Source organism: Trachemys scripta, chromosome 2 (genome assembly GCF_013100865.1).
Source record: "Trachemys scripta elegans isolate TJP31775 chromosome 2, CAS_Tse_1.0, whole genome shotgun sequence".
Classification (NCBI taxonomy): Eukaryota; Metazoa; Chordata; order Testudines; family Emydidae; genus Trachemys; species Trachemys scripta.
Genome location: NC_048299.1, coordinates 259,414,723 through 259,436,160, shown reverse-complemented (window position 1 = coordinate 259,436,160; position 21,438 = coordinate 259,414,723). Strand labels below are relative to the sequence as shown.

Genomic DNA, 21,438 nt, shown 5'->3' with positions numbered 1-21,438 from the left:
CTCTCAGGATTCAGGTGACTGGATTTTGGAGGAAATGTTGAGCCAGAGCATCTGTCTTTTTTACTTTTTTTGGCAAGTGCACAAATTCCAAATAAAATATTTGTATGACTTGTTAGGTTGGCACTACCACTTATTTATCATCAGAGGACACACTAGGTTCACATATATTAACTTGTGTGTATGTAGTACTTTGATTATGGTAAGCCAGTAAATCTCACCTCAATTTTATTATTTGCTTGACTAAACTGTAAATATAGGCTCATGTTGTGAACCACAATACATAAATTAATTCATAATGTGAAATATTACCAATACTCATTGTATTGCCTCAAAGTTATCCTCTAACTTGTGTATTAAAAGGATTTATGTGTAGGAGGAGGAAGGGAGAATTGTTCCATGGTGGTTGATGCCACTATTTGAAAAATATGGAGCAAGAATATAACTAGCACAGGGATTATATACTGCAACTGTTAATCCCGTACATGGAGCAAAGAGTCCCGATGAGCCTCCTCATTCTGAGGGAGGCTTGAGTCTATATTACTAATCTAAGAATTATTTGAATTTACATTATAGTGGGGTTATTAATAGGGGGGCTTCACTCTGGAGATAGGATTAGTTTACCTTGCAGTGAAATTGAAATTTTATTATATATATATAGTGTGTGTGTGTGTGTGTGTGTGTGTAAAATGGTTGACATGTGTCTGACGAAGTGGGTATTCACCAACGAAAGCTTATGTTCCAATACATCTGTTAGTCTTAAAGGTGCCACTGGACTCTGTTGCTTTTTACAGATCCAGACTAACACGGCTACCCTTCTGATGTAGTGGGTTGAGTTTATCAAACTGATTTAAGGGTTTTAGACACATCTATTAACTTTAATGTGCAATGTGTCTAAACCCCCTGGACTGCTGTCACAATCACAGTCTATGTACATAATATATTTGTACATAATATACACAACTACCAGTAAGCATTTTGACATCCTGAATCTTTAATTCATAATGCTCTAGTTAACCTGTTAGGAAAAACATTTCAATTTTATTTTAGGATCATCCCAAGTAGACCTTAACCAATGATCCCGGCTTTTTGAGCTCTGGTCAAGTGAAATATTATCTACTGCCAGTCACTCAAAAGAGCTTACTGATTCAGTGTGGGATGTAATTTTGAGTACATTTAGTTAATGGGCCATTCTCAAACTGATGTAGCTCCCTTAACTTCTGAGGGCGCAATGCTGAGTTACGTCATCTGCAGAGCTAAGAATGGCAGGCTTGTTATAAGCAAAGTATATGCTGTAAAGCATTGGTAACATCATACTGTATGCTGCTTTAGACCCACTTTTCTAAGTAAAAAACCTTTCAGCAACAACAAAATACAACACACATCATTGAACTCTAGTGAAAGGTAGAGAGAGACCATCTTCTGGTCTTTTCATAGTTTCTGTATATCTGGTTTTGGAGCTTAGATACCAACGTGATAGGCACCTGTGACAGGTAAATAATTCCCTCTGAATTTTTCAGTATATGTTCTCTGGGGAAACCTCTTTAGAAAGGCAAATCTGTAGGCTGGGATTTACTGAGGTGTACCTTTGAGCTGGCTAGTTACATGAGTGGCAATGCAGACCAGAAAAAATCTCTTTAATGAAAGGAAACCAGTTGAGTGGATTTGAGTTTATTCAGCATTGAATCCAAAGTCTAAAGCAGATCGATAGCACTCTGCCTTGTATCTGACTGACTATACATTTTACTGCTCAACTGCTCTTTGTGTAGACAACAGTATATTAATTTCCTAGCCTTGCAGTTACAGTAACATGAATTTCTTTCTAACTCAAACATTAGAGACTGCGGCTTTAAGTAGGTTTATTGGGTTCACTAAGTCCTGCCCAAATCTCATACAAATAGAGATATCCTCTCTGCACAATATTTCTACAAAATTCTGATTAGTTTATTTTTGCTGCTGTTTCATCTGGTCATACTACTAGCAAACTAACTTCAGTTCAATACAGTTGGTGAGATTCTCAGGATTTCATAATGAAGTTAAAAATGTTTAAGTAGTACTTAGAAAAGGTTCAAGTGTTAGCATTAGGAATGTTTGTATTTTGAATTTTGTTACAAGGAAAGATGCAATGGCCATCTTCAAAATGTTAAAACAAGTACTAATGTGTGAAAATACTTTAGTAGCCTACCAACTACATACAAACATTTTTGGACACATTTTTAGCGCTCTCGGGCTCAGTATGCATTCTAAAGTTGTTAGGGCCTAATCCCAATAGGGATATTACCTGATTAAGGACTGCAGAATTTGACTCACTATAGCCCAGCATTTAAAAAAAATTGGTATAACTGTCCTCTGACATCTTAATGTTATACTGGTACCTATTTGCTATACAGAATTAGTTAAAAACAGCTCATACAAGTGTAACCCCCCCCCCCCCAAGGAGATTGCATAGATTCCTGGAGCTCTGTCTGCTGGTAGCTTGGGGAGGAGGAGCCAAGGCAAACTCAGAATCTGCCCGACAACCAATAGGGAGTGAGATGCCCCTCCCAGGCAGTTCAGGAAAGGGAAGAAGCCATTTTGGAGGAGTGTGGTGCTAGCAAGGGCAGGACTGGCCGTGTGGGTTGCTGGTGAGTCCCAGGCCTGCATGCAGGTTTCCCCTTGAGAACAGGCTTCTAGAGACCTGACAGCAGATCCCTCAGCTGGGTTTTTCCTTCCCCACTGATGATTCCCAATTTGTAGTGTTTGCTGGGAAATTTCCCCAGCCAGGCTGGGTTCACCCTCCAACTCCCTAGGTGAGACCAGTCACCACATGGTCAGCTCTGATCTGGCTGCTAGTCCAGGGAAGCTGCCTGCTGAGTGTGTGACTAGAGGCTGGGCTAGGAGGCTACAGTTTGGTTGTCAGTGTAGTTGTATAACCTTTACCTTGAGCCCTGCACCCCTTTGTGGTGAGGGGAACAGGGCTGCCTGGGGAGGGGAGGGGGCAAGTGGGGCAGTTTGCCCCAGGACCCACAGGGGCCCCCACAAGAATATAGTATTCTGTGGTATTGCAACTTTTTTTTTATGGAAGGGTCCCCCGAAATTGCTTTGCCCCAGGCCCCCTGAATCCTCTGGGCGGCCCTGAAGGGGAAATCCTGGGACCGACACAGCCTGATTCCTGCTTGAGGAGGATCGCTGCCAGCATACAGCAGCCCCTCTGCAGTGACTGATGAGTCCAGCGTCATCTTCGAATCTGAGGATCATTCCTGGAGTTTGTGAGTGCACCATCTTTTAGTTAGTCAGGGAATTTGTTTTGGGGACCCCCCTACTCCCTGAACTGTGTCCTCAAGCCAGGGAGTAAGGGTTTGAGGATTTTATAACCAGCTGCATATTACACCAGTGGAGGGATTTATCACCTCCCTCTCACTTGTGAGTCCTTTGGGCTGTACTGAACCCAGTCAGCCACGCTGCTAAACCACTGCAGAGAAGAATTTTATAAGTCATCAAGGGCCCCAGCAAAGTACACGTACAAACAGGACACTAATTTTACACTTGTTACATCAAGTCATGGGTATTTTCAGTGTGGGCACCGGTGACCCTAAAAATAGTGTTTCATGCTGTTATGGTGTATTTGTCTCCTGTTTAATATAATTATTGTGTTGAATATATTTTTATGTGTTTGTGTTATTTCTTGGAAGTCTCCAACTATCTGGCAAGTAAGTGGGGATTACTCTGTAGTTAGAATTTTCTGCCAAAGCTGCCCTGGTGACCCTGCCAGGAAGGAGCGAGGGGGGTGGAGGCACCGCCAAATAATTTCATAGGAAAAAAAGATACACCCTGCTTAGTGGGTGGCGGGATCCAAAAGAACCCAGACCTGTCCATCAAAACCTATAAGCGGATTGCCATTAAAGGAGGTAACCAGGTGGAGAGGGGTGCTACACAGGGAGCTGCCTGTATGTGCATCTCTTATAATTTGCTAATGAATCTATAAACTAGATCATGAAAATAACTTCAAAGGTGTAGTTGGGAAAGTTAGTATTCAATACTTCCTCATATTAATTTGTCTGGAAGAAAAAAAATTATTTCGGCTAGTCTGTGGGAGGCAGACTTGAGTGTTTTCTGGCAAGGAATTAATATCGTTGAATGTGCATACATCCTGCCATTAAATGTAGTCAGTCAATTATTCTATGCCATTCCACCATTCTTCCGTAAAATGCAAGAAGTCCCAGAGAGAAATTTACTGTGCACCCTCTTCAATCCCCCGCTTCATAACTTACCCTGACCTAATTGCAGGAGAATGGTAAGAATTAGAGGGCTAACAAATAACAATGCAGAAATTAAATTTCAGAATATAAACATACGTGGTTATCTTACTGGGAAGAGCACTGGGAGATGAACAGGGATGGCCTTACTCCTATGTATAAATGCTCTGGTAAATTGGGGCCTAATTTTGGGCCATAGGTTTTTGAGACAGTACAGCAAAAATATACAACTTTGTTGTAGATTAAATGCCAATGAGTCATCTCCCTTCATCTTGATGAGCTAAGAGGACGCACCATGGGGTGCAAGCAGAGACTGACAGTCCGTAGCTGGATGAGAATGAACACACGCTGGCCTTTTTCAGGGGAAGGAAGACGAGCTATGCTGAACAATAACCCTGGTGTCAACTGCTTCATCTTTGCCATGCAATCTCTTAGCCCAACACACAGGCATTTAAGAAGCATAAGCATAGACAAAACATAGTCCAAAGCGAGCAGTTGTGGATAAGAATTAAAAATTGGAGTAATTATTAAATTAGATGTGTTTCAGAGTAGCAGCCGTGTTAGTCTGTATCCGCAGAAAGAACAGGAGTACTTCGGATGCATCCGAAGAAGTGGGCTGTAGTCCACGAAAGCTTATGCTCTAATAAATTTGTTAGTCTCTAAGAAAGAACAGGAGTACTTGTGGCACCTATTAAATTAGAATGTTTTTTACAGTGCCTACCACAATGGCACCTGGGTCCATGATTAATCACTACTGTAATACAAATAATCTTGTTTCTGAGAGGTTTGTAAGTAGTCTTAGGCATTAGTCCCTATGTCTATTCCACTGTGGGTACCCATGTAGCTGGAGAATTTTTGAAAGCAGTGTCCATTGGTCCACACATGAGTCCTTCCTAACCTCAAGCTTCAAAAAAGTAGATAAAGGCCAGGACGGACCAACTGCCTCACCTGCTGAGTACTGCTTGTCCATCACCCACAGTGGAATACACATAGGGACCAGCACTCAAAGAGAAGATTAACTGGAGGTTCTTTGAGATGTGTGGTCCCTATCTGTATTCCACTCCCTGCTCTCTATCCCATCTGCTTTGGCTCATCTTCGATTCGTGGTAGAGAAGGAACTGGAGAGTGGTCAGTCTGCCCCACCCTTGCTCACCTCATGCCCCCAACCGAGGAGATAAAGGGCACCAACAGACACAGCTTTCAGAATTCCCGACTCTGGACACATGGAGCACATGACTACCCACAGGTAAGGACCACACATCTTGAAGAACCTCCAATTACTATAAGGTACACAACTTACTCTTTTTTAATCCTATAAGAGGTTTTATCATTAAGATTAACATAACTGTTGCTTACTCTGGTCAGAACTCTGATTTGAGTTGTAAAATGGCAAAATATATTTATGTGCATTATGTGACAAAATGGCCGATGTTAGATGTTAGTGTGGTGGGTTCTGCGCTTTTCTTGGCGGGGGGCTAAGATGCCACCCCTTGCCCCTGCTCTTGGGGTGCCAAGGGCCCCACTAGTTGCCCAGCAAGGTGGTAAAGGAGGGAAGCAGAGGAGGGGTCTGTGTTTGCTCCTTACTCGGAGCCCCAGCCCCTCTCATCCCCTGTGTGTTCTTACCCTCTTCCCCCTGGGGTGGGGTACTTTCGATCCTTAGACACTGGGGGAGGGAGTCTCCCTCCCCTTCTGGGGCAGGGTCTCCCTTACTTCAGTTCTCTGGTCTTTCAAGTCTCACATCACACCTCCAAGCTCCAGTCCTCTTTCCTTCCTCCTTCTCTCTGTCTGTCTGAAGTAGGGGGATTTTATTAGGTTCCTGACAGGGCCTTAATTGACTGCCACCCTTACCTGTAGTCACCCTCCCTAAACTACAGGAAACCACTCCTTAATTAGCCTTGGGTTTATATATTTCACTCTACCACTGCTCCCTGGCCCTCCTGTATCACTGTTATTATAGATTGAAGTATTATGTGAATTGATTTGTATCTTGACTGGTTTCACTGTGCCATGATTAGCTGACCAAGTTGTTTTGCAGTTACAGATTATAGTCCTTTGCTATTAGTTTGGTACCCATATGCAATATCCAGTGTCCACATGCTGTATAGTCAATCTATATTTCACATTCTGACTTCTGATTCATATTTAGTCTTATACTAGTAGTTTTCAAGTAATAAATACAAATTTAACTTCAACTGTGTGCATTTTGTAGAGCAAAACAAACAAGTGTCCCGTTCTATTTCTTTTGTCATGATACTACACTGAAGGCAAAAATAAATGGTTGTAATTGGAAAGTATCTATATTCTGCCTTTACATGCTGTCATCTGAAGTTTAGTCCAAATATTTGGAGCTAAAATTAACAAAATGGAATGTTAACTTATAAAAGTTTGCAACCTTTATTTCCGTACAAAACAATTGAAATAGGTTCACAATAAATTATCAGCATGGTCCCATAGAACGTGGTGTATTTTGAATAGATACTGTGAAAAAAATCCCATTAACATAAGACTTCTTTGTGAAAGAATGTAACAGCCAGGTATAAGGAAACCTACTAAATATGCATCTCTTCAGTGATGAGGTCCCTTCCAACCCTGACAGTCTATGAATTTAGTAAGGTTACTCTGCTAGGAAAGCAATTTATCAAAATATTAATAGAACAAATCATATGGAGAAACATGGACAGCAAGATACTACTGAATTAACTTTTCTGAATTGTCTTAATTACACCAGCTATTGTGATGCTTTTTTTTTTTTTAGATACAGTTTGAATAATGTGTCAAACAGTACACAAGAGTCTCAAAGGTCTATAAATGACCTTTTAATCTTCTAGCACCAACCCACTAAAATACTAATAGTTTCTGGCATGCAACATAATTACCATTATTTGTTCTGTTGAGGTGGTTGTGTACAATTTTTTTTCCTTTAACATATGAGCCTGTAACCATTTTCCAAGATGATAATTTAGGCAACTGGACACAAGCCTAAAACTATATGCACATAAATTTCACTTTTTAACAGTTCCTTAAGTGTTTTTTTCAATTGCCCTCTTGCGTATTGGAGCATTCACACTTCTTTTTGATATTTGCCTTCTGAAACGACTAATTCCAGGAGATCTCATTTCGATGGCGTCCATCTCTTCCTGAACAGGAGTAAACTCTGGTTGAGCAAGATGAGGTTCTGGATAGGAGGACTGGGGATATTGGGCTGGTTGGGGGTAGGACCCATGAACTATATAGTGCTGTTGCTCACCATCATAAAGTTCCTCTGGGTCATAGATTTGGTAGGAGTTATGTGGCAATTGAACTACGGGGATGTCTTGATCAGTTGTATCACCGTATCCACCTTGACCCACCACCAGCAAGAATATTTATATGGTTACCACAAAAGAAGGGGAGCAGAAAATTAAAGTAATAATTAGGAAATTGGAATATTACATCTTTTTAAATATAATACATTGAATTCACAAAAAGAAACACTGAAAACATTTAACACAATTAATAAGCAGGAGAGATTGGAAACAAACCTACCACTCGACAGCCAAGTTAGTTGGACACCATCACCAAAAATTACACCATTGTGCTTATTATTTACTAAAGCAATTTGTCTGCTTTACTAGATTCCAATTATGTCCTAGAATCTATTATTAATGGACAGAAAAGGTCAGGCAAATTTTAATTTTAACAGGGAAAGGAAGAGAAGTGCATAGACAGCAGTAACACAAAGTCTGTTAGTGGCGGTCAATATTGTTGATGTAAAGTATAGGGCAGCTCAGTATTCATTTCTGACCTTCAGCCAAATGAAAGGAAAAATGCAACCAGAATGAGCCTTTCACCTTCTGGAGTGGAAGCCATTGTAAGGGATTGGGCCTTCAAATCGGAAATGAACAATAAAGGGTGGGGGTAGAGAGGAGAAAAGGATGGGAAGAGACGAACAACAAAAATATACAGATCAGTAAAACATACAAACTAAACTATCTCATATATTACATTTGTAGTGACTAATATCTTACTAAAACAGAAAATTAAAATTAAAGTCCAGTATCATGATTGTGTCATTATTCCTGTTAATTTCCTTCCATTGCCTCTATATATTATAATGGAAAACACTATGATACAGGATCCCTAAATGTTACAGAAGGGATTTTAGAAAAGATCCTGTTTTCTGGATTATGTTTCATTGGTTATCGATGAGCACGTGCATCCTTCTTTCAGGTTTCAGTAGTTTTTGTTTAGTAGAGTTCATGCTTTCATGCTATATAGAAGCACATGAATGAGGAAACTGGGTAATATGTTCAAAGACTACAAGACTCCACTGCCACAAACATTAGAAAATGGAGACTCAACAAATAAAACATTCAGTTGACATGTAGTGGACGCATACAATCTGACAGTGCCACATACACACACAGGACAATACTGATGCACTTCATTCATGATATAGGCTTTCTGAGTTTGATGTGAATTTTCTTGTTTCTTACTCGGTTACACTCTTCTCTTAGTATAAATCCATAAATTAGAGGAGAACTAGACCCATAGCTTTTCAAGGGGTATCACATTTTAATGCAAGGTTTTATCAAAGGCCTCCATTATTTTGGCTGTTGGTAAAAGCACTACACTTCCTTCTCATCCCACCCCATCTACAAAGCTGACTCCTGAAGGCTGGATAAAGACTATTTACACTGAAGAAATGTACTCACCTCCCACATCATACCCAGCACAAGAAGAAGGATCACAGTAGCCAGGTTGGCCAGAAGGACCCTGTGGACCAGGAACACCTGTATGACCAGGTGGGCCTCGTTGGCCTGGGGATCCTGGTGGCCCTGGGCTGCCAGTTCGACTTTCACCAGAAGGTCCTGCATAAAGTACATGCATGAAACAAATAACTAGCATCCTCAGTAAAAGCACTGCCTTTAGAACATCCTGGCAGCACTGGAAGCACCTGCTAGGATACCATGACTCTGAGAGTGCTATAAATACCCAGAGAGACAGCTTCACTAACGAGAAAGGGACTCCTGGGAACTCCCCCAGCAAACTGGGAAGAATTTTGGGTGATTTCCCTACTGCTGATGAGCCTCACATACTGTCTGGATACTGCTAAGTCCTCCCTACCAGAGAGAGTTTTGTTTTTTATCCTTAAAGTTTATTATAATACTTCTGATGAGCAAATGTTTTGCAGTTAAGGCTCAGCAGATTGCACCAACTGTCAGGTAACTCTTTAGGGAGGATAGTCCAGGCTCCCTTACCTCTTCCATTTCGTATTACACACATGGAATACTCTACCTTTCTAGCAATATACTCAGTGCGGGAAATCCTGGCCCTACTGAAGTCAAATCTATTTTTTCCATTGACTTCAATTGGGCCAGGATTTCACCATGTATATTTTTCCATGAACTTAGTATAAACCTTTCCAGCAGTCATAAATGTTTCAGTAAGAAACCAAATGCAGCCTCTCCTTATTCCACAAAAACACATGTCCTGTGGATGAGGGGTTTATTGCAGGCAAAGGGAGAATATGTATGTGACTGACAGAGTGTCATCATGTTGTGACGCTGGCTTGTGATGTCTTGACACAAGCATTGTGACACTGAGGTGCCCAATATAGATTTGGGACACGAAGGGTCCTGCCGCCTAAGCCTGCAAGGTGCTCGACAGACCCCTGAAAATCTCAACTGGCCTGCAAATACTAGGATGGGTTACAGCTGTGTGTTAACCCTAAGAGCTCCGGAGAGTGATAACTTTACCTGCAGGCCCTGGTGGGCCTCTGGGCCCTTGTGTTCCAACACCCGGGTTGCCTCTTTCTCCTTTCTCGCCTGGTAAACCTATTGAAATATTAACAATCAGAACAACAGCTTGAACATAGGTCTTTATAAACCAGCTGCTTGTCTCACTCATCTTTCCACAGACTGGTGTTTAGTATTGAAAGGAGTGGGATCCCATTTCTCCCTCCTGCTACAGACAGTCTACCAAAGAGGTCAGAACTCTCCTAGGGCCTGCTCCCAGTATGGCGCCAGCAGGGTAAAGAGAGAGGAAGTGCAGGCCACACTGCCCAGGAGGATCAGCAGAGAAGGTGCAGCAGGGGGCCAGCAAAGGTGGCTTTAGGCCTCTCTACTTCCAGCCTGCCCCAATGCAGCCTCTGGAATAAATTAAGAGGAAGCCACAGCTGTCTCTGTAGTGTGCCGCAGCCCAGAACATCCAATCCACTATGTGCTTCACCAACTCCCTGCCCCTAAAGCTGGACCTGTGTTGGTCCTATACCACCCTTGCAGTGGCAGGAGTCCTCAGGGGGCCACTGCAGCCCCTTTAAGAACAATGGAAAGAACCTACAATGAGGTACAGAATCTGGTCCCAAGAACAGGTAATAAGGCCCAGTCTGAGATCACCAGTTCCATGCAGCTCTGATGTCTCTCCTGCCATAGCAGGTGAGTTAGGTACCTCCACCACCACCCCTTCCAACATGGCTGAACTTCCCCTGAAGATGTCAACTCAGTATCTGACCTATGTCATAGGAGACCATATAGCCAGTGGGGTAGACAAAGCCCTACATTAATATACTTTTTTAATCTCCTGAACTACTTCTATAGCATCCTTTCATACACTTGTTATAAAGCAGCTATCCCAACATAAGAAAATAACCTAAGAATGGCCATATTAGGTCCAAATAATGGTCCAACTAGCTCAATATCCTGTCTTCCAACAGTGGCCAAGAGGTGGGGCAGGGATGGGGGCTTGGAGGAAGGGGTGGAGTTGGGACAGGCCCAGGGCAGGGGGTCAAACACCCCCCTGGGTAGAGAGGAAGTCAGCGCCTATGCCAACATCTAATGCTCCCCATGCCTTGTGTAGGAAGCCTAGGATTCCACTGGGCAGCAAAGAATGGGAATCACACAAGCTGGCATGCTAAGCTGGAGTTGCTAAGCTAGCCAATAGGAAACGCCAAGGAGAGGAGCATAGCCTAAGCCCTGCCCTTCAAAGGGAGTTGGACACCTAAGTCTGGGCCCAAGGGAGGCACCTCCCTCTGCTTAAAGATTCACAGCCATGAACTGCTGTGACCCTAACAAACCCTCAATGGCAAGTAGCAAAGGGATCACTGCTCTGTAACAGTAGCCCCTGACAGGCCTGACATACTCATTTGTAATTGTCAGAATCCACTACATCTCTGACATGGTATTTATATATAAAAGGGTCATGTAAGATACCAAAACCAAAACCAAAGCCAGGATCGTGCTGGTCATGCATATCATTGTGAATGTATGTACTCATGATGTTTTAAAATGTTATGGCTATGTACTGACAGAATGCCCTGACTGTTTCTATCAAGGTATTATTCCCAATGAAAAACTGGTTTCCTGCCAGACCAGCTGAAATGGTCTGTCTGTTGAAATATAAATTGAGTATTGGCTCATTCACAATCACCCCTTTGAGCTAAATGCAGAAGGAGGGCGGTGAGATGTAACAGGAGGAGAATAGCAGGGGGAAAAGAGCTTTCTCTGGGCTGTGGGGTGCGCTGCCTTCAAAGGTATATTGGACTATACCTGGGGACAGGGACGGCACCCTGTTATCCTGCACTTGAAGATGTAATTGGGCAGTACAATTACATTAATGATAATGGGATTCCCAACCTGTCCTGGTTGGAAACACTGCAAGAAAGCTTTAGGAGAGAGATAGGGTGACCACCTTTATTGGATGGAAATAGGGGAAAGCACATGAAAAATAAGGGACATTTTAAGGAAACGCCATTTCTCTTCACATATCATGTATTTTGCTCTCAAGTGTATGTTTTTACTCCCCTCGAGTATACAATGCAATGATCATAAACTGCCATTTAATGTTTAAAATGGTCAAGGAACATCCCTTAAAATAACAGGTTGTCACCCTACTGAAAAACTACTTCAGACAAGAATTTTAGACTGTTTAAATAAAATTAAGTGTAAGCATGTTATACTTCTTGTTTTATATGTAATTATTTTTGTTTCTATTATCCTTCCTTGGTAGCTCTTAAATCTTAATCTTTGATAACAAACATATGGTTGTTTCACTATAAATATATCTTTGTGGCGTGGCGTTATAAAAGACCTAATCATGAGTTGTACCAGTTAATCTATGTTTATACTATTCCATTGGGAACAGGGACTCTGGTAAAATAGTGTGTCCAGTCACAGGGGCTGGATACTACAGGGGGATGCTTTCAGAGGGGCTTAGAATTTGGGGTGCAAGGCAAAGGAGGGGCTGGCAGACTGAGGACTTTGTTCGGGTGGCTAGCAGACTGGTGGCGTCAGGGACCTGACAACTAGTTATTCACAAACGGGTCTCTCTCTCAGGCAGGTTGGTAACAGGGCATCTTTCAGTCCTGAGAACCCTGAGATAGCGTCACACGCTTCTCATGGAGTTAGGCACCAAAATCCTTTCTAAAAAATAAAATAAAATAAATAAATGAGGATGCAGCAGCCCCCCTTACAACTGTTAGCCCAGTGGTTAGAGCACTCAAGTTCAAAACCCCCTTCTACCAGATGTGGGGCAGAGATTTGAACCCCCGACACTAGGCTATAGGGGTACCCTGGGAAAGGTCTCTCTCAATCTCTCCTGTTGAAACTGTTACACTTTTCACTACCCGTACCATCATTTCATGCAAGGCCTTATGCTAGATAGGTGGGGCACTGCCTAGTATGAAGATCTCCCTGGAGCTTAGGCACTCAGGCATCAGGACCAAGGTAGCTGTGCATGTGCCCAGCAGCAGAAATTTGGCTACCTTAGGGATTTTACCAGAAGAAATGTAGGCACGTAATGAATGTAGGCACCAGCTGAGCAGGGATTAGGTTTGAAATTTTGTGCCTAAATCCTTTTGTGGCTTTAACTCTTTATGTCTCACCCATGAATGTATGGCAGTCAAAATCTTTTAAAAACTCACTACCATTAAAAATAAAATGCTTCTTTTAGCTGTGCGCAATGATTAAATTCAGTGCCTGTGGCCACCTCACCACTTGATGGCTGTAATGCAGTGCCGCTTCTTTGACGTCGGGGGGTAACATTAGACTAAGGCCTATGTCAGAACGTGTTAAACGTGTTACCAATGTTCCTTTTATCATTTGAGAAATATTACCAGAGTACAGCCCAATCCCTGCAGCCCTGACCTGGAGATTGGAATTCACGCCTCTCTAACAGCTAGACTTGATTACTGTAATTCTTCATTTCCTGCCAAAGTGTATTGGCAGACTATCATAGCAACTCAACAGCCAGGATTCTGACCGCTTAGCATGCAACTCCTACTCCGGAGTCCTCACACTGGCTTCCAGGATGATGTCATGTTCATTTTTAAAGTCTTGCTCTTCTCATGACCAGTGGCTGGGTTCTGTTTTGCTTATTTGACATTTTCCCTCAGCTTACTAAGCTCCTTAGAACAGATGTTAACATTTATCCCATTGTTTAAAGTCACAAATGGCCAGGGTAAAATTTTCAAAAATGCCCAAATCCCATTCTTAAAAGTAACTTAGGTCCTAAAATTCCCAATCCTATTAAAAAGCAATGGGACTTGAGCTTCTAAGTTACGCCAGCACTTTTGAAAATGTTACCCCAGTGTTCTTTCTTCTGCACTTCTTAGCAAAGCAATATTTTGCCTGCTGGTCTCAGGGCTCCTGAAGTTCTATCCCTTTTATACGTCTGAGTGGAAGACTTCTCTTTGAAATCTAGCATTTGGTTACCATGTAACCTTCAATTTCATTGTGAAATGCTATGAGACACCTTGTGTGAATGGTTTTATTGTACGGTATATGTGGGAAGTAGTCCCAGATTGAACAGATATGCTACAACCCACACAGTAATTCCTGCGGGAGCCTGCCACAGAAGCATGCTAAACAATACTTATGTGATCGGGGCTGAATTCCTCCTGCTTTTAAAAATGAATTCCTCGTGCCAAATTTTAGCTCTGGATTCCAAATGCAAAATATTTTCTAGGTATTACTGAGACAGTTGATGTGCCATGGTAGCTGCAAAAAAGGGGACTGAACCCTTCATTGCACTGTTAGCTTTGCTGTGGGTATTACAGCAAGGCAAATACATTTAAACTGCCACAGTAGTACATGAGAGAGACCAGGTGGAGGAGGCAGTATCTTTTATTGGACCAACTTCTGTTGGTAAGAGAGACACGCTTTCAAGATTACACAGAGCTCTTCAGGTCCAGGAAAGATACTCAGAGTGTCACAGCTAAATACAAGGTGGAACAGACTGTTTAGCAGTAGTTAATATATTTTCACAGAGATCATTCAAGATGAAGTGAGATCATTAACTCTGCAGTCATAATTTTCACATTCAACAACAAACACTTTGTCCAAACATGGGAACAGCCATGGGTACTTGGATGCTTCCCTAGTATGACAACCTCATCATGGGCCACATTGAGGAAGAATTTCTGGACAAACACACCATGCAACCAATGATACACACCTGAGAGACATCAATGATATTTTCATTCTCTGGACTGATGATCTAAAATCCCTCAAGTATCAGAGGGGTAGCTGTGTTAGTCTAAGTGAATATTCACCCACAAAAGCTCATGCTCCAATACATCTGTTAGTCTTAAAGGTGCCACAGGACTCTCTCTTGTTTTTTAAAATCCCTCAGATTTCCATCTCAACTTCAAGAACCACCACCCAGCCATCAAACTCTATCTAGAACGCTCCTGCACCAGCATCAACTTCCTGGACACCACGATTGACTTCAACAATAGAACCCTCCAGACAACTATACACAAGAAACCCACAGATCACCACGTTTACCTTCACAGATCAGTAACAATCCCAAACACAACAAGAAATCTGTTATCTACAGCCAGGCACTCAGATACCACAGAATATGCTCCAAGGAAAAAGTCCAGGATACATACCTTAAAACAGGGGTTCTCAACCTTTTTCTTACTGAGCCCAGGGCCACCCGGGGGGGGGGGGGGGGCGCAAATGGGTCAATTTGCCCCGGGCCCCGCAGGGGCCCCCACGAGAATGTCGGAGGCATCCCTGGACAGCGCTGCAGCGGCGTGGCCTGAGCTCCTCCCGCTCAGAGCTGCGGGGTAAGGGGGTGGGGCTCCGAGCGGCGGGAGCTCAGGTCCCGTGGAGCCATGCTGCTGCAGCTCTGTCCAGAGGCACTCCTGGACGCAGCACGCTGAGGCTCCGGGAGAGGGGGGAAGCGGGAGTAAGCAGCATGGTAAGCCCCTCTGAGCCGGACACCCCCCGACCCCACCCCCCCACAGTCCTGACCCCCAGCTCTGAGCCCAGCCCCTCTGAGCCGGGCACCCCCCAACCCAGAGCCCAGCTCCCCACCCAGCCCTGGGCAACAGCAGCGCCACCCCCAGGCAGCGACAGCCCATTGGCACCAACCATCACCAGCGACAGCCCATTATGTAATTGTAAATGTATACATACCATTAAAGCAGTTAATGTTTTTAAATAATGTATTTAGTGTATTTTCAAATCATTAAAAATTAATTTTTGAATGTATTTCACTGGTTATTTTTTACATTTCCAAATACTTGTTACTATAATATTGCAATTTTTTTTTTATGGAAGGGGCCCCTGAAATTGCTTTTCCCCAGGCCCCCTGAATCCTCTGGGCGGCCCTGACTGAGCCCTTCTGCCCTGCCCCCAACAGGCTATAAAAACTCCATGGCCCACTTGTGTCACAACACCTGTTTTACTGCATATAAAATCCAGGGCCGGCATTAAGGTGTAGCAAGCTGGGCAACTATCCAGAGCCCCACGCCACAATGGGCACCACAAAGCTACGTTGCTCAGGCTTCAGCTTTCGCCCTGGTGGTGGAGCTTGGGGACCCGGGCTGCAGACCTGCACAGCGGGACTTTGTCTTTCTGTCCTGGGCTCTAGTGAGTCTAACACTGGCCATGCTTAGTAGATCCCCTGAAACCTGCCCGCAACCCCCAGAGGGCCCCAGATCCCTGGTTGGGAACCACTGCCTTAACACACTTAAAATTAACTTTATCCAACTAGGACTCTCCACTAGAGAAGTAGATTGCATCATGGAATGAGCCACCCAAATACCTCAAGAAAACCTGCTTCAATACAGAAAAAAAAAAAAACCCTCCAACCTCACACTCCTAGTTGTCACCTACCACCCCAAACTGGAACCCATACAGGGTGTCAAACAATTACAACCCATACTTGATGGGGACCACATCCTGAAAGAAATATTTCCTGAACCCCTACTTCTGGCCTTCAAACAACCTCCCAGCCTCTCTAAGCTCATCATTAGAAGCAAGCTCCCCACAGACCTGGACTCACCAACTCAAAGTCTTGCTGGACCCTATGATAATACCAGATGCGAAACCTGCAGACATACCTCCACTGCTACAATGATCAATACCCCCCTCCCAAGATCCCTGGGCCCTTTCAAGATCCATGGGCCCTACACATGCCTATCACAATGTGTGATGTATCACATCCAGTGCACTAAATGCCCCAATAACAACTATGTGAGTGAAACCAGACAACCACTACAGTCTCAAGTGAACAAACAGAAAAATTATAAAAGACAAAAACACCCTATCTCCTGTGGATCACCATATCTGACCTTTCAATCCTCGTCCTCAAAGGAAACCTTCACAACACCTTCAAAAGATAAACCTGGGAGCTTAAATTCATAACTTTGCTAGACATTAAACACCATATGTCAATAAAAGACACTGGATTTATGGCTTACTACAACAGTCTGTAACCCACTAACTCCCCTTTTTTGTCCTAGGACTGCAGAGGTGTTAACGGGTCACGTCTGCTTGGATGGTCTGTTAGAAAATGTGTTAAACACTTATGCTAAGGTCATGTCTACACTTGCCACGTAAAGCACAAAAAGTCCCTTTTTTGTGCAAAAACCACGGGAGTGTCTACATTTGCCAATGACTTTTTGCGGTGAAACTCAGAGAGAGACGTTCACTTCTTCCCAGTGATACTTTTGCGGTGATGTGCAAGTGAAGACATGATCTTCCTGTTTACACAGCTTTTAGCCTCCGGAAGATATCCCACAGTGCCTAGGTGACCACTCTGGCCTGCAGCTCTGCTGCTCTGATGCCCAGTAAACAGACATCCACCCCTCCCTGTGTAAAGCCCCGGGAACTTTGAAACTCCCCTTCCTGTTTTCTTGGCAAGTGCTCACTTATCATCTGGCCAGGTGACAATGGCTGCTCCATGGAGCAAACGATCCCCTGCTTGGAGCAATGCTGAGCTACTGGAGCTGATCAGTGTTTGGGGAGGGGAGGCTGTGCAGGGCCCCAGGATGCCCCACCATCAGCCCCCCCCCCCTTCCCACAAGACCTATCCTCAAAATGGAGAGAGCTGTACCGTGGGATAGCTGCCCTCAGTGCGCTGCTGTCATCGGCGATGGAAGTGCTGCAAATGTGAACACGACCTGACGCCTGTGGAAGTGAGTGAGAACACAAACCAGCGCTCTTTTTTTACCAGTTCCCTATCACCCGTGAAACTGACAGTGCGAAAACTCTGCAAGTGTAGACATAGCCTAAACAATCCGTTCCACCTTGTATTTTGCGGTGTCACTCTGAGTGCCTTTCCTGGATCTGAAGAAGAGCTCTGTGTAGCTCAAAAGCTTGTCTCTTTCACCAACAGAAGTTGGGGCAATGAAAGATATTACCTCACTCACCTTGCCTCACTGCAAACAACAGTAGTACATGTTTGTTCTGGAAGCAAATGCTGGCAGATGCAGCAGGCAAAGTCTGCATGAGTGCATTACTTTGTTCATGAAAACTGTAAAAGACTGGCCTGCAGTAAACATCTGGAATCTATGTGGCTATTTAGTGTAAGCCCCATTTTAAGCTTACACTAAGCCAGCAATAAAATGGTGCTTCAGAAAGCAACTGCCACAAGAGCTTTCAAACCACAACTCTTCCCACACTCAATTATTATTCCTTCACATACACCCATACACCAGGTGAAATTCTATCAATAAGCAATGGCAAATTTGAAACGTGTCTATTCAAACTGAGAAACCATGTACCCGGTGGGCTAAACCCTGAGGTCCTCGCTCAGATTTTATTTAGTCTTTACTCAGGCAAACTCTCATTGAAGTCATATGCATGGCAAGCACCCAAAACAGCACAACAGAACATAGGAAAATTAATCTACTTCAGGTTGCTTGTGATCTAAATTCCTTCCTGAGTAAAAGCTAAGGCTAAGATAGCCTCCTCCAATCCTAAAACTCAAAAGAGGGAGCCAAAGAGGGGGAAATGCCATCTTGTGGAGATTTCTCCAGAATTGTCTGTTGGTGAAATTCTTAGATCCATATTCATAGAGTTTAAGGTTGAAAAAGGCAATTAGATCATCTGGTATGACATCTTGTATATCACAGGCCATTACATTTCACCCAGTTGCCCCTGTATTGACCCAATAACTTGTGTTTGGCAAAAGCATATTTTCAAGAAAAGCAACCAGACCTAATCTAAAAATATCAAGAGATGGGAAATCCACCACTTCCACTGGTCGTTCGTTCCAATGGTTAATCACCTTCACTGTTAGAAATTTGTGACTAATTTCTAGTTTGAATTTTTCTGGCTTCAGCTTCCAGCCATTGGTTCTTGTTTATCTTAGATTAAAGAGCCCTTTACTATCCAGTATTTTCTCCCCATGACGGTACTTCTTCTTTTGTGTGTCAAGAGAGACAATTAGTGATGTTCCAATAACTATGTCCAGATTAGTGAGCCAGCAGGTAGCTTTGGGAGATGCTTGATGTAAGTCTGAGATGCCCCCTGCAAATGACCAAAGCAGGCCCTGATTTAAAATGTGGTCTACAGTTTGTGACTGGTGTTCACAGTCACACTGTGCGTTGTCTATCATCTCCCAAAGGTGTAAGAGATAACAGCATCTGCCATGCAATGTTCTAAAATGGTTCAATGTGAACCTTTGATTCCAGGGTAGATTGAAGCCTAGAAGTTCTTTTGTGGGGCCGGCAATCAAGTAAAAGCCTATGAGGAGCTCCAGCTGACTAATAGTGGTTGACAGTATGCTTAATGGAGACTTGTTTTATTTCCAAATCCAAATTAACAAAAGCTCCCTCCCAATGTGCATCTTCTGTTGCAGCAGCTGTTGCATCCGCAGCAATAATGAATGTGAGGGCCTCATTCTTCGGCAATATTTTGTTATCACAAACTATTCTAAGTTCTCCGTCATTTCTGTACTAGCTGTATTGCCCGTGCTGTTTCTTGCACATTAATTTTTACAATCAATAATATTATTTGTCCCTCATTATGTTAATAAAAATGTGCTTAATCCCTGTGTGATTTATGTGTACTCTAAGAAATTGTTTAAACTGTGCAAAGATTTACACTATGGAGGCAGTTCTCCTGCAGCCCACATTGGTTTTCTTTCACTCATCCAGTTTCTGTCAGTCCCCTGTTTATTTCATCTTCCCATCTCCCTCCATTCTTGTCCCCTCCTCGCTCTTTTCTGATACCCTGGAACAATGTCTGTCATTGTTCAGCTTGAGTGCAAAAATCTATCACTGACAAGCTTGCACTTTAAATCTCATCTCCTCTTACACGACAGTCATTCGAATTATGGCCTTGAGGGCGTAGAGACTTGTGGGGGAGGAGGGGTGGCAAGTTTAAAGGTCACTCAAAAGTGTTCTCCTCAGAACAATATAATATTAGTTTTCTGGCTACCAAACAGGACATTTGACCTATTAAGCTCCAGGATGTGAACAGCCATTGGACCAAATATTTTAAAATGCCACTTATTGGTTATTGCAATTATAAGAACAGTGAGTCTTGACTCTTCAGCAGTGCCTTCCCTGTGAGGATATCAAAGCACTTCATAGACACTGACTGATTTAGTTTCACAGTGCCATTGTGAGGCTATTGTTGTTATTTATAAAGTACATCAAAGCATGCCAGATGTCTCACAAATTGGAAAAAAGTCAGGCCCCACAGGGTTTGCTATTTAATTAGACAAAACAGACCGAGGAAAGGGCAAAGGGACATCATATATTTATAGGTAAAAGGATGAAGGGGAAGTTTGGCAAGAGGCTGGTTAATTGCATAATTTCATTTAATTTTTTGTTTTTTTTGCCCCACTCTCTTCATCATCCTCTCCTTTTTACCATCTGACCCTGATCCTGCCCTCCCTTCTCAAACAATACACTCCTTCCCCATCTGATCAACGTGTGTCATTATGGTATGATAATTTAAGAACCTTTAGTCCAATTCATTTCAAATTTAGTATGAAAATTCTACCTTTTCCCCAGAACTAACCTACCAGTTTTGAAGCTGATATTCTTTGACTATAGTGCCTTCATTTGCAGGGTGGAGGGCAAAAAAACAGATTTCAAAAGGAAACACATTTGGAGCTGTAAATTTCTGCAACCCCAGAATTCTGCAAAAGGCAAACCTCTTGCACCATGTGCATCTTCATATGACCGTCAATCCTTAGCAGGGGTTGCATCAGTCCCAAATATGATTCTACCCTGTCACACTCTGTAAAGGTTGCATTAACTTGGTGATTGGCAGTCTCTATAGCTTTCAGTATTACCCAAACACTGTGGCTTAGGACCAGCTCTTAACTAGAGAGAAAACTATGTTCGCATGATAAAATTAAGTCAGGTAAGTAAAGTAATCATACTATTGCACCATGGTGATATATATTACCATACATTTTAAGTATTCAGCCTACCTCTTTCTCCTGGTCTTCCTGGCTGCCCAGGATTGCCTGGAAATCCAGGTCTTCCTGGTGCTCCTTGTTCTCCCTGTGACCCAGGAGATCCTGGTCGACCTGGCTCACCAGGAGGTCCTGGAATAGTTCGTTCTGAGACAGACTGACTTGGAATCTGGTTCAGAATTGAATTATATCTGGCCATGTGACCTGTGGGGGGAAAGATTCCACCAAATTCAGGACAAAGTGGATAATCTGGCCCAGGGATGTTTGAAGGGGGTAGGTTGGTGAAAGGTGCTAGAAGGCTCTCGTCCTAAGGGGGAGAAGTTAAGAATGTGGTCTGTGATGTATGCTAGTTGTGGTGATGATAAAGTGTGTACTTGTCGGTGGAGAAGTAGAGTGTGTATACTCTTAGGTAGCCCAGAATATACACTGTTAGAGGGCAGGCACTGTTCAGTGGCCTCAGGTGCGTGCTGTTAGAGGGTAGGTACTGTTTGGTGGCCTAGGGTATACATTATTAGGGAGCAGATACTGTTCAGTGGTCTAGGGAATCCACTGTTAGAGG

At 43.2% G+C, this 21,438-nt stretch overlaps 1 protein-coding gene across 5 annotated transcripts in view; it reads right to left on the bottom strand.

Annotated features, from left to right (window-relative positions):
* Positions 1-6,610: 6,610 nt before the first annotated feature.
* Positions 6,611-21,438, bottom strand: part of COL14A1 (collagen type XIV alpha 1 chain) — a 171,095-nt gene continuing 156,267 nt past the window's right edge. For 3 of the 5 annotated variants that reach the window (XM_034763530.1, XM_034763534.1, XM_034763531.1), the window contains 4 exons: positions 20,895-21,083; positions 9,971-10,048; positions 8,927-9,082; positions 6,611-7,572 (listed from right to left, as the gene is read on the bottom strand). In XM_034763530.1, the coding sequence (XP_034619421.1) occupies positions 7,253-7,572; positions 8,927-9,082; positions 9,971-10,048; positions 20,895-21,083 (743 nt within the window). In that variant the 3' untranslated portion in view covers positions 6,611-7,252. Of the gene's footprint in view, positions 7,573-7,667; positions 8,097-8,926; positions 9,083-9,970; positions 10,049-20,894; positions 21,084-21,438 lie in introns of those variants that run through there. The other 2 variants (XM_034763533.1, XM_034763532.1) reach the window with 2 other exon arrangements.